General features: G+C 40.6%; 1 protein-coding gene across 3 annotated transcripts in view; it reads right to left on the reverse strand.

Annotated features, from left to right (window-relative positions):
- DOK6 (docking protein 6) overlaps window positions 1-13874 on the reverse strand; it is a 253275-nt gene that overhangs the window by 113354 nt on the left and 126047 nt on the right. For all 3 annotated transcript variants that reach the window (XR_010747363.1, XM_066352469.1, XM_066352470.1), the window contains exon 4: window positions 5795-5914. Coding sequence is in view for 2 of the 3 variants with exons in the window: in XM_066352469.1 (XP_066208566.1) it covers window positions 5795-5914 (120 nt within the window). In the remaining variant the exon portion in view is untranslated. The remainder of the gene's footprint in view (window positions 1-5794; window positions 5915-13874) is intronic.

Genomic DNA, 13874 nt, shown 5'->3' on the forward strand with positions numbered 1-13874 from the left:
GTGTCTTATAAAATATCCCTAGATTTTAGCACTATAGTATTGGTATAAAGTAAGTGATCAATAAATATTGTAAGAATTGAGGAATTATAAACAAATAATGAGTCAGGATAACAAAATACTTTAAGACTTACTGGCAGATAAATCTTTGTGAGTTTGAATTTAATTGTGAATAGTGCATTAAAGGCATTGCTGTTGAATTAATTATTTGTAAGGCATAACGGTGTAGCTGCAGTTGGAAAAGGATTGATATGTTTAGGAATGTGGTATCATCCATCAGAATGCTTGGATTTTAAACACTGACTGTTTGCTTGTACTGAGCTGACAATGCCTGTATAATAAAAAGAAACTTTTCTGTGGCAGGTATTTTGCAGAATAAGGATTTGTTGACACAAAAAAAGAAAATCAGATTTCAAATGAGATAAATGTAATTTAAGCATGATGGCTTGAAATTTAGTAACCATATGAACAATATTTATAATCAAGTGTCTAGATATTTTTGACTAAAATAATCTCGATTCATTTTTTTACTTAGGTTATTGATCTATAAAACAAACGTACATGCTTTCACATTCATTTCATAAAGAAAAGACAAAATAAGATCAATTCTATGGCTGAAAAATGAAGAAAGAATATTGCTCTATCAATAATCTGCAATACAATGCATATATACTATTCCATTAATCCTAAAATTTATCTGTGCAGTCAGGTAAGGTATTAACATTTCGCATTAAATTCATCACTCATATTGCCACCTCAATTCCCACACCAATGGGTGATAAGTAGTAAATAAAAAGGCGTGATCTCATATAAGAGTATAAATGAAACTTGGACCAAACAGAGTGATTCAGGAATATAGATAATGGCTGAACGGCAGTCTTCTTTTCTTTGGTCAAGACCCTTTGGATGAAGTTCAGTGCCTATATTTGGAACGAATGATATATCAGTGGGTTCTAACCTGTGTCGTGGCCTCTCAAGTGGAGTGCATCTCTGTGCCCCTTTGGTTTTAGGCTTGGCCATAGGGTTTGCTTTGACCAATAAAATGTCAGTAGGCATGACACATGCAGCCATTTAAATTGTATTGCAAGCCTGGGTTTACCCTCTTGCTGTGCTGTTTTTTTTTTGTTTGTTTATTTTGTTTTCTAATATCCCTTGGGTCATTATTAGTGTAAGGAAGATGAGACATACGGAACATGTGAATACCACTTGTGGCTTGAAGCCAATCTCTGCAGCACTCAAGCCTAAATCAGCTGAACCCCAGCCAACCTCCTATGCGCCAAGTATAAAGACGTGCTCTATGCTCAGTGCTATTGAGAGTTTGTGTGACCAGTCACACCTCATTATTTTAAAGAACAATGAGAACCCTTGTTTATAAAGCTCTGTCTCCCTCACTACTTTGTGAGCTTCTTAAAAGTAACGACCCTATTTTATGTAATTCTCTATGTTTCCTCAGCTTGGTTAGTGCATAATCTAGCCTCAGAAAGGTTTGATGGGTGAATAAATAGGCAGGTGACTACCAGGTTGTTTGAGTGGAGTGCTGGGAGCATGGTTGCCATGGCAACCCAGGTAAATAATTTAGAAACGTCACTGGAATCCTGCTTTGGTTCTGAAGAAAGGCTCTCTGTTCTTGGGCTAAAAGTAGGAATTCCTGCCCACTCCGGTCCATTCATAAGCAGGAACACCAGGTCCTGGACAAAACCAGACCCTCAGATCTGACTCCGCATTGACCAGATGGCAAAGTCTGAGGCTAATTTTTCATTTTCTTCCAGACGGTGAACTCTTGCATCAGTAACAAATTGGACCTGAGATCTGAGTTCCCTTCTACCTGCACTGCAGGAATTTCCTACACATGAGTTGCCTTTTTCATTAGGATGCAACCTTCTTTATTAATATTTAATATGGAACATTTCTTTTCCAGAATCGTTATGTCTTGTGAATCCCTTATAAAAAACTATGACCATAAGGGCAAACATTAATCTTTTCCAAGGTCACTGTAGGCTATCTTAAATAGTACTGGAGGATGTGAGGATTCTGGAAGTCGAAAGAACTTAAAGTTTAAAATGTGTACTTAACATCTACTTTCTTGTGACCATGTTAGCTGGAATATAAGAGTAAGTCTGAGTGTGTGTGAGTGTTTGCCTCACCTCTCCCTACTTATACCACGTGGGATTCTGAGTCAATATAAAGGCAGCTGTCGGCATTAGATAAAGACTATAGCAGAGAATTTAATCGATAACTACTTTTATCTCAGCAGCACACATTACACATTTAAAAATTATTTGCACAAATGTTTATTCTTAGCTAGTTTCAGAGTAAATAAGATCAAGCAGTCTGAAGAGTCAGAAAAACAGCAGAGGAAAAGTAGCAAATTTGAATGTCAAAAGATGCCCTGGTCAAGGTTCAGCAGGGAGTCCTTGACGATAGGGTACCAGCAGCTCCCAGCAAGCCACAGCAGTGTAATTCATTACATCAATTCTGCACACATATGTACCTCATGGCTTAGGAGAAGTTCTAAACAAAACTCAGGCATATCAGTAATAAAATAATAATATATCTGATGAAGAGTAGATTATATAATTTAATATTAAAATGCCTTAAGGGAATAAAATAACCTGTGATGACAAATGTTTCATAAAAGATTTATTCCAATTTCTTCATATTAATGACTTCAAATGTGAACTAGGAAGTTAAGAATTTTTTTTTTTTTATTTAAGAAGCATTATATAAATATGTGGTGACCAGAAGCCATGAGAGGACAGCTTTATCATTTCAGGTCTTCTCTCAAGGAGAGTCAGGAATTATTTTTTGATTTCTTTGTTCTTACTTAGGCTTTAAAACACTGGTGGCCATGGCTGGTTGACTCAGCAGTAGAGCATTGGCCCAGCGTGTGGAAGTCTAGGGTTTGATTCCTGGTCAGGGCATACAGGAGAAGTGATCATCTGCTTCTCCACCCCTCCCTCTATCTCTTTCTCTCTTCCCCTCCACCAGCCATAGTTCGAATAGTTCAGGCAAATTTGGCCCCTGGCACTGAGGATGGCTCCTTGGCCTCAGCCTCAGGTGCTAAAATAGCTCAGTTGCTGAGCAACAGAGCTGCAGCCAAGATGGGCAGAGTATCTCCCGGTAGAGGCTTACTGGGTGGATTCCAGTTGGGGTGCATGTGAGAGTCTTTCTCTGCCTACCTGCCTCTCACTTAATAGAAAAAGGAAGAAAGAAAGAAGGAAAAAAAGAAAGAAAGAAAGAAAGAAAGAAAGAAAGAAAGAAAGAAAGAAAGAAAGGAAGGAAGGAAGGAAGGAAGGAAGGAAGGAAGGAAGGAAGAAAGAAAGAAAGAAAGAAAGAAAGAAAAAAAGAAAACACTTGTGATTTTTTTAATTGGGCTAAGCATGAGAGTGAGTCTTTATTTTACATGATCTCACTTCATCATCATGATGGCCCATGAGGAAGTGTTCATTTATTTTCACACAGAAATTAGGAAACTGACACTATAGGGGAGTAACCTGTCTGTGGGGAGTAGCCTGCATTTGTATCATGGCCTGAAGATTCCACGGCAGGCCATATCTACCTGTGCTTTGTATATAGCTCTGGCTTTGAATTCTGTGCTTGTCCTATCCTAAAAATAATTACATAAAAATTTTCCCTTTATGGACCAGGCAAATCACTTTGACATTGATATCAAGTTAGATACAAAATTTACAACAAACTGAAGGAGTACATTATCCATTTGGATGGAAATCATATACAACTCCAAATTAAAATAAAAGCAATCAATTCACACTGACCAAGACACACAAGCCTAATATAGTGGCTTTCTTCCTAGTCTTGTATGTTGTACTTGAAAAATGTTATCAGTAAGAGTTTCTTCCCTTAAACTGAGCAGAATACGCTGGACAGGGTGATTATGGACTTTCTGCACTTAGTACTGCTTTTGGAAAACGGACCAGATGGCTGAAACCCAGGACAGAGTGGAAGAGAACCTGGGATGTAGAAAGGAAACTGGGAAGGGAGCCGCAGGGACACCTTCGTGGCTTTCTGAAAACGGTCAGCACAGGCAACGTTTCATGCCTGTATGTTCGTTATCAATTAGCGTGGAAAACTTGCTTTTCAGTTTAGCAACAAACAGACAAGAATGCTTCAGCAGAAACTATGAGACAGCGATGGCGGAGAACATTATTATTCCCAACAAGATCATAACCATGAAGTGTTAGCATGTCACACATCTCCCTGCTCTCATTTATTAACCACACACAATTCCAGAATGTCTTTTTAATAATTAGCGTCAAGCTTTGCCGATATCTGTCAACCTTTTCAAACACCAGTCATCCAAAATTAGCATCACTGAAATGTTTTCTATTTTCATACCACTACTAGATCATCTGGTGGTGATGTAATTATTTTTCAAAAATAGAGAAGAAGGAGCTCATTATATTGTTCTGATATCTTTAGAGGTGCTAGTCAAGATCCTGCAGCACAAATTCTTGAGAGATGTCAGAAATGTCTGTAAATTACAGAACAGTAGAGGAAGTAAATTTAGGAAGTAAACTCCGTGTGTCTCATAAACCTCAGTTTTGTATACTCTGAGAATTCATTCACTGTATTTTCCTACTTCTAGTTCTTGTGGGCTGAACTGTGCTCTTCCCCATCCTAAATTTATATACTGAAGCTCTAACCTTCTGAAGGGATAGTACTTGAAGATGGAGTATTTGGAAGTAAATTTAGATGAGGTCGTGAGGGTGGGGCTCTCATAAAGGGATTAGTGCCCTATAAGAAGAAACACAAGAGATCCCCCTCCCCCTCTGTATCATATGAGGTCACAGCAAGAAGGTGGTTGTCAGCAAGCCAAAAAAATAAATAAATAAATAAATAAAAGAGTTTTTACCACATACTGACCCTGCTGGCACCTTAACCTTGGACTTCCAAGCCCCAGAACTGTGAGAAATCAGTTCTTGTTGTTCAAGCCACCCAATCTCTGGTGTTTTCTTGTGTGTGTGTGTGGCATTCTAAGCTAAGACATTGTAGTAGCCAAATTCCCTAAAATTCATTGATAAATAACATGATAAGCCAAATTTATTAATATGGAGTCTACAGTACAATAACTCTCAAAGAAGAAAATGTAAAAAAGTTGTACATTCAAAACCTTATCACCCTGGCCGGTTGGCTCAGTGGTAGAGCGTCGGCCTGGCGTGCAGAAGTCCCGGGTTTGATTCCCGGCCAGGGCACACAGGAGAAGCACCCATCTGCTTCTCCACCCCTCCCCCTCTCCTTCCTCTCTGTCTCTCTCTTCCCCTCCCGCAGCGAGGCTCCATTGGAGCAAAGATGGCCCGGGCGCTGGGGATGGCTCCTTGGCCTCTGCCCAGGCGCTAGAGTGGCTCTGGTCGCGACAGAGCGATGCCCCGGAGGGGCAGAGCATCGCCCCCTGGTGGGCGTGCCGGGTGGATCCCGGTCGGGCGCATGCGGGAGTCTGTCTGACTGTCTATCCCCATTTCCAGCTTCGGAAAAATACAAAAAAAACCCAAAAAACAAACAAACAAAAAAACAAAACAAAACCTTATCTACAGTGTGATAACTTATTTATTTAGATAAATGGCAATGTCACAGACCAAAAAGGTCAGGAGACCCGGGTTGTATCTCAGCATTATCTCCAGTTACTATGCAATCTTGAGAAAGACTCTAAAACAGCTCAGATCGATCCGTTTCTTTTTCTTGAATGATCACTGGTCTGCAACGTTTCTGGACTCCTGTTCAGTGGCAGAGTCCTATGACTATTAGCGTACTCACAGTGATGCAGGGCGGCTCCACTCACCGTTCTGCTCTCGCTGGACTCCCGCCGCCAGAAGGTCGGGTTCCCCAAGGCTGATGTCATTCAACCTGGTCCCCAGACACTCCATACAGAGATGCTTGCACCATTCTTCAGCCTCCAGCTCTGCAAATGACCACACATCCTCAGGTCAGGCACAGGGATCATGGGGGAGGGGCACTTCCTGGACCATTTCCCCTGGGGAATTACTAACTGTTAAAAATCTACACTGAGGAAACAACGAAGCTATATTCAAGAAGTGGAAAATAAAAATCCCCACAATTATTTTTCATTGCTTGACATTATCTTTTCAGGTGATTTAAATTGCTTCAATGTACTTTTACTTATATATAATAACAAATATAATATGTGCTCACTATCTGGTATGTCTTAGGCTGATTTTATTTTTGATGGAAAATTCCTTAGAAAAATTAATAAAATATAAAATGAAAATATATACATGATTAGTTGAAAATATCAGCTGGATTAAGCAAGTGAATGGTTTGCTAAATGTGACAGATTTGTGAGGATTGAGGGTCTGATCTCTGAGTCAATCTGATTTCAATGGACCATAGATCCACACAAGAATGTGACAGTTTTATTATTAAGTGGGATCTCCTTACTTAAATTTTTTTTTAAAAAAATAGGCTATTAAAAGTATCATTCTTCTTTAGCAAATGCCAATTATCTAAGGTACTGATTAGATAAGTACTCTTTTTATTCCTATTACTCTTATTACTTCTTTATATTCTTATATTTTACTTTGCTTCAAACATTAGAATGTCTGACATCTATACCTAGTCTTGCAGTATTTAATACTTTCACATACAAACATAAGTAAATTTGATTCCAATATAAACCTTGCGTAGGTGAGATGGCTAAGGGTTAGATTTGTACCTGGGTCCCATAGCACATTATTGTCATTGGTCAGCACCAAGATCAAATTGGAACCCCGGACTTCTAGCTCTTTTTAATATTCAGAGACTCTCAAAAAGAGTATGAGGTCAAAAATTTTGGGATAAGCTCCCAAAAACATCGCAGTGGAAGTTAGTTAAGTACTCTCCATTGACACCTGACCATAAATTTCTGACTTTTCCGTGTAGCATAAATCTATATCAGAACAGTTTCAATATAGATTTCCATCAAATCTTTTCTTGTTCTGCATATGTGACATTCCAACCTTTACCTTGGCATTTTAAATCCCCCATGAAGAGTTATCTGTGACAGCTCTCTCTGACTCTGGATTTAAATACCAGCTGCTCTGCTCCGTAGTCAACACCATCGAGTCTAGCTCATGTTTTATTCTTGTGCTAGTTAATGCTGTTTTGGTATCAAATACAGGTTTGACCAATGAGATTTCAAGGCAAATTTATCATTCATTTTTCGTTTCATCGAGACCATAAAATATTGTTAGAAAGTAAAAATTAAAATAAAAGAGCATAAAACTGCCCACATGCTACTAGTCTGATGAAAACAGTTCTCCTATTCCAATCACAACAGGCGTTTTCTTTACCAAAGGTATGGTTTGGCTATTTCAGGCGCTATTGTCTGAGTTGTGGAAGAGACATCATGGAAGTGGATTCTCCTGTGAGCTTGGTCCCTGGCTCAGGTGGAGTCAGAGGCTGGGTTGGGCCATTTGGCTGTTTTCCCAGAAGCCTGGAGAGCAATCCTTCTGTCCAGCAAGGGCACTGATTCAGTAGGGGGCAATTGTTGAGGACCACAGCTTTCTAAAAAATGTTTTTTATTTCAACAAGGGAATGTCAGGTTTCTTAAAAGAAATTTACAGGCCCTGGCCGGTTGGCTCAGCGGTAGAGCGTCGGCCTAGCGTGCGGAGGACCCGGGTTCGATTCCCGGCCAGGGCACACAGGAGAAGCGTCCATTTGCTTCTCCACCCTTCCGCCGCGCTTTCCTCTCTGTCTCTCTCTTCCCCTCCCGCAGCCAAGGCTCCATTGGAGCAAAAGATGGCCCGGGCGCTGGGGATGGCTCTGTGGCCTCTGCCCCAGGCGCTAGAGTGGCTCTGGTCGCAATATGGCGACGCCCAGGATGGGCAGAGCATCGCCCCCTGGTGGGCAGAGCGTAGCCCCCTGGTGGGCGTGCCGGGTGGATCCCGGTCGGGCGCATGTGGGAGTCTGTCTGACTGTCTCTCCCTGTTTCCAGCTTCAGAAAAAAAAATGAAAAACAAACAAACAAACAAAAATAACCAAAAAAAAGAAGTCTTATAAAAAAAAAAAAGAAATTTACAGAAGCAACAATAGCATATACTGAAAATAATTTTTGTTAGAGATATGAGTTTGATTTAGAAAATGTATAACAGTTTTGAAAGCATTTCTAACAGCCAGTCAAAATCTTAAAACAATTTACTGTATCTTTAGAAAACCTTAACTTTTTGCTAAGGGAGACAATATGACTATATTTTTTCCTTTTTACATTTTAATGTTTTGAATAATGTTGTCAGGACTCCAATTTAAATTTTAATTTAATTTAAAATCATCAGTCAAAGCACATTCAATTAATATCTCATCTGCATGGCTCTATTCAATAATGTTTCCAGTACTCCATAGACGAAGCTGAGGTTATCTATTAGAATGTTTGGAGTAAAAATAAGGACGTTAGCTATGCCAAAGCATCTTTGTCCCAGTGTTTGCTTTCAATACTAAGTCAGTGCGTGCCCCGAGGTTAAAGCAATGTGTCACATACTGCTTCTATGAACTCTTTTGTCTTAGGATTTAATGAGACAAAGAAAACAACCACATGATAAAGGGCTTCTATGAAGCCCTTTTATGAACCAACTCCTTCAAGTGGAAGTGGATGTGGCATTTTGGGGAGGACCAGAGCCAGGGAGGTCTCCCATCTCAGCAGAAGATGTGCCCATGGGCTTCCATGAGCAGACAAAGGTGTCTTTGTAGCCGGTCTTAAAAGTCATAGTGTGTTAGCATTTTAGTAGTGGGTAGCATATAAGAATAGACACAGCAAGAGTAATAAAAACAAAGTAAATGCAGTCCCATTCAAGACTGAACTGTACACTATTTCAGAGAGAGAGACAGAGAGCCACAGAGAAAGAGGGGACCCCTGCAATTCAGATGTCTCCAAAGGTTCACTTTTTAACAAACAGGTACAGTGAACTCACTGTAAGGCAGGCTAAGAGGAGGTTATATGAAGAGCACAGTTGCTTTTCTCAGTCGTCGTTGAGTCTAGGTGAGCGGACAGGTGAGCTTGTCCGTGGTACTCTGGAGGGCTTAGCCGGGGAGGAAGTGGGGGGTGTGGGTCACGGAATCTGCTGGGAGTCCTGCACGACAGCAGGGAGAAGGTGAGGGTGTGTGTGTCCGTGTGAGTGTCAGTGGGCGTTAGTGCATGTGAGTGGGAGGGGATTGGTGAGAGCGTGTGGCAGTGTGTGTATGAGCGTGAGGATGTGTGTTCTTTTGGGAGGTATTTGTAAGAGCACATGCAGGAGTGTGCGTTTGTGTGTGAATGTTGGAGGAATCAGGCCTGACTGGGCAGGAAGGCACATCCTGGGTAGTGACAATGATACCCGTAAACAGCTGGGGACAGACCTGAGTTCATGTAGCAAAATCTGAGAAACAGTCAGTGCTCCATTCTCTCTGCATGATTTATCATATTCAGTTCAATCAGGTCAGCTCAAAACCTTCGTCTCAAAACTATATATTAACCTTTGTAATTTGCATACCTGATCTAACAGTGTTGTTGCAGAAAAGCTGAATTTGATTATTGCAAAAGATTTTGTTTTTTAATCGTTTTGATAGTCACCTTTCAAATTATTATAACTTTGCCTTTTATCTGTTCTTTCTTAGGCAAACTCTATGTATTCAAGTCCTTTAATCTTTTATTGTGTGTTAATTTATTTCATCCCATCATTATTTGACTAGTAGTTTTCTCTGAATTATCCTCTATCTTTCAGCTTTCCATGTTATTTTTTTTAAGAAATGAGGTTACATATAACTGCAATAAGCTGAACCTATTGCATTTTAACTATTTATTTTTCCATAGACTAAGTGCCTTTTGTTTTTTAATCTTTCAAACTTCCATCTTAGTCTACATCTAGTGTAGAGAATAATTAAACTTCTTTATGGAGGAATAAAGACAAAAAATATCCTACAATGTTTGCTCTTTTTCTCTTCATGAGGGAAGTGCTTTTTTCATTAAGATTTTTCCCCCTCCTGAATAGCTTGCAGCTATAATCAAGTTCTTAATTCAGGTAAATGACTTTTTCGCTAGGACAGAAACCCAAATAATGTTTTCATTAGGTGTAGGATTAGTTAACTGAAGGGATTTAATAACTTCCAAAAGAAAAATGGAATGGTATTTGTTAATAACAAGGCACATGGAGGAGGATGGACCTGAGCGAGTGAATTATAAAACAAACGGGTTTATGGATGTAGGGAAAACGATGATCAGAAATAGGGCAAAATAGAAATAGATTCAAAAGTGACTAGCTCCCCCCTCCTCCCCTGAATTTCTTCACAGACTTCTGGGGAGAGTAGTGGTATATCCGTTTGAATCAGAAGAGGTCTTTACAAAGCAGACCAGACCCTTAATAAATGCCTATTAATAACTGATTATTAATTGGCTTTATTGCTTTCACTGGAAATAGACCTTATAATAACATGATAGTTAAATGACCCAAAGTGGGCTATATTTGAAAACAGTGGACAATTTTTCATCACATAGACGGAAAACAGGCCATTGGTCCGAATGATGTAGCGGAATTAAAAATACCACTGAATCGACTCTGGGTTAATTTATTGTAAAATGCAGACAGGACTAGTTTTGTGCACAGACAAAAAATTATTATATTTAGTCCTCACTGGATTTGGCTTTTATAATCATCTTGGGAAAAATGTAGGTAAAAATCATCTTGTGTTGTCTTCAGCCAAACCAGCAATGCTAAATAAAGTACATCAAACTCTTTTGGGCGAATTTGCTATTAATGGGTGATAAATGTTTTTTTATTGTTATTAAAATGTTCTTAAATGCATGCTTTGCTTGAAGGTGAAGAAAAATCCCACCCGCCTCCCGTCAGGTGTACTATTCCTTAAAGAACAGAGAGAGCTGGCTTATTGTCATTTGAAATTTATAGAGTCCTGAAAATATACAACACTCTGGTGATGCTTTTCATTCTTGAAAGCTGGCATCTCCTTGTCACTTCGTGGGCCTTGGCTGATATTTTATGACTTTTTTTCTGTGTTTCACTTTTTCTGCTGGGAGATCAGAAACCAGTGAAAGCCTAAAACTCTTGCACTTCAGCAAAGATGGAACGGAAGTGTCTCTGTTTAGCAAGAAACAGAGAAAGAGCCTTTTCCCATGAAGTCAAATTGAGATGTGGGAGCTTTTAGGTGTTTTTCCTAAGTAGAAAATAATGTTTGTTTCCTCTCCCCGATGTTCCCTCTTTTGTTCCCTTCCCCTTCCCCTCACCCTGAACAATCTTCTGAAGCTGGTTTCAGACACGACCCTCTCAGTTTAACTCCTTCAGAGCCAGGCTGAGGCAGGACAGCCTCCCCTTGTGTTCCCACAGTCTTCTGCACGTGCGCTTGTCATTGCCCCTGTGCACTGCTGGGTCACCTGTCTGACCTTCCTGGCCGATGCAGGAGCTCAGATCCTGGCGTGCGGGCGCCTCCTCGATTCCGGCCCTCTAGACCCTAGCGCTGTGCCTGGATATAAAAGCTAAGAAATGTGGGGAGAGGAAGTGGGTGGTTACAAAATCAAAGACACATTCTGGGACCAAGCGCAGATAATTTGGGGAGTGGTCTCACCCTTGTTGGATGTTTTGAAATCTGTAGTCACCTCCATCTAAGTGGAGGTGACAACTTTTGTGTTCACAGCTGGCCTATCTAGATAAAAGAGGGCCGCCTGCCCTGGCTGAGGGCTGCAGAGGAGACCCCGGGGTTACAGCGACAGGAGGTTCTGAACAGACTGTGGGAGTGGACGCTGGCACAGACCAACAGACAGGAGCATAGGTCCGGCAGATGAGGCACACCTGTGCACACACCAGGGTCTGTGCGGTGAGCAGACTGTCTTCAGAACTTCCCCAAGACCTCCCGGTTCCCACCAAAGAGAACCTACCCTCCAGCGATCCTGAGGATCTGAGAGAGAATGGTAACAATGCTAGCTGTCCAAAGAGAGGTGGGTGCCTTTTCCTCTGTCCTTTCTCTCTGAACTCAGCAACACAACAGAGAAGCCGGAATTTGGGGGGCAAGGACTATGCTCCACGTTCCTGGAGGCACGAGCTAGGGAGAAGGGAAGAACTACATGCTGGATCTGAGATGCAGGTTTATGCTTGATGGTTTGGATTTTCAGACCAGAAAGCAAACAGAAAATCTCAATTAGGCAAAGGGGTAGGAAAGAGCTATTTGACAAGGGACAGCTGATGGGAACAACTGGAGAGAAAGGAGCAAACTCCCCAAAATACAGACTCTTCTTTCGTCTGCCTCCTTACTCCTTAATGCCCTTCTGATCAAAAATAAAATATCCTATCCTGGCTTTAAAAAAATTTCCTTAGCATGCAAATATGAAAAATAAAATCATTTGCTTTCAAATACTGAGAGTTTACGGGAGATGATATGCAAGAATAAGTGGAGTTATGAGACCAAATGGATAGGGAAACGTCCAATAGTAAGGAGAGGTTTGCAGTCAGTGTAAACACACTACTGTTCCTGGAAAAGGGTGGAGCAAAATTCTTCTTTTTAGAACTGTGCATCTCCAGAATTTCTTAGATATTTTTCCAATTAGCGGTGCTCAACAGAGTATTTGTGCTCTCCCAACTGACTTGAAGATTACACATGGACCAACGGTCACTGTCTCTCATGGGGGCAAGTTGTCACCCTTCAGGTGGATTTTGGCCAGAGAAACTTGCTGTGCTTCAAGGACTGGTGATTCTATTTTCTGTTGGAGAACCTTAAAATAAAACTTGCAGGGTGAAGTGAATGCAAAATTGTTTCAGAATACATTACAGTTTAGGGATTACCCTGGAAACCAAGGAATTGGCTGGTTCCATTCTATTTCTAAACTATGTCCCAAAGGGGAACACATTCTCTAGCAAAATCTGCAGGTAAAAGTTGTCCTTCACCTTCTTGTTTTTATTAAAAACTGGGCTATCTTCTAAGAGGCTTGAGAACCAAAACACTGTTCGAAGGAGACAGCATTAAGTCATTTCTGAATGGCTTCGAGATGGTTCCAGACAGCTTCCTTTCACCCTGGCCAGTAGCTCAGTTGGAAAGAGCATAGTCCTGATACACCAAGGTTGTGGGTTTGATCCCCATTCAAGGCACATACAAGAACCAGCCAGAGAATGCATAAATAAGTAAAACAACAAACTAATTTTCTCTCTCTCTCTCTCCACCCCCCCCCTTCCTTTCTCTCTAAAATCAATAGACAAAAAGGCTTTCACTGGTTTTCTTCATAGGCTCTGGCACTCAAGTGAAAAATGTCACCTTGAAACCTGGCTCTATCCTATTGCTTAAATTCATTTGTCCCTAACAAGTAAATGTTTCCATGAAAGTGACTGTTTTAACTTGGCTTGCAGATGGGTTTTTCAGCAGTAAATTCAGTAGGTGGCTGTTCGATCGTCATAGAGTTGGCTGTAGGGTGGTCTTGTGTTGGCGTGGCACAAGAGACTCATCTTCGAATCATTACCATTTTGCTTACTTGTGGGTCACAGTCGATTTTTTTCCACAGCACAGTCTCTGAAAACGAGAAGTCCCAGTGGACACTGATTGCCGAGTATGCATGCAAAATTTGATTAAAATGGATCCATGTGCAACTGTGTTCAAATAGTTTCTATATGTCCACAGATGGTATCCATCTCACAACAAAGGCAGTAAGATAAAAGCCCAAACAAAAAATAGGTAAAGAACCTAGAATTTGGAGTCTATTGTCAGAGTAGGAGAAAAACGTTTTCAAAGAAAAAGCCCCCCCCCTTTTTTAAGAAATGAAGGTAAAGAAAGCAGTAAGCGATAGATATTAAGAGCAAGAATTCTAAAACTGAGATAAACGTATATCCTGATTAAAATGTAAGAGCCTCAAGGCAGAAGTACAAGAGGAACAAGAAAGATGAAAGAAAAGAGAGATTAGT

This window comes from Saccopteryx leptura, chromosome 11, assembly GCF_036850995.1.
Source record: "Saccopteryx leptura isolate mSacLep1 chromosome 11, mSacLep1_pri_phased_curated, whole genome shotgun sequence".
NCBI lineage: Eukaryota > Metazoa > Chordata > Mammalia > Chiroptera > Emballonuridae > Saccopteryx > Saccopteryx leptura.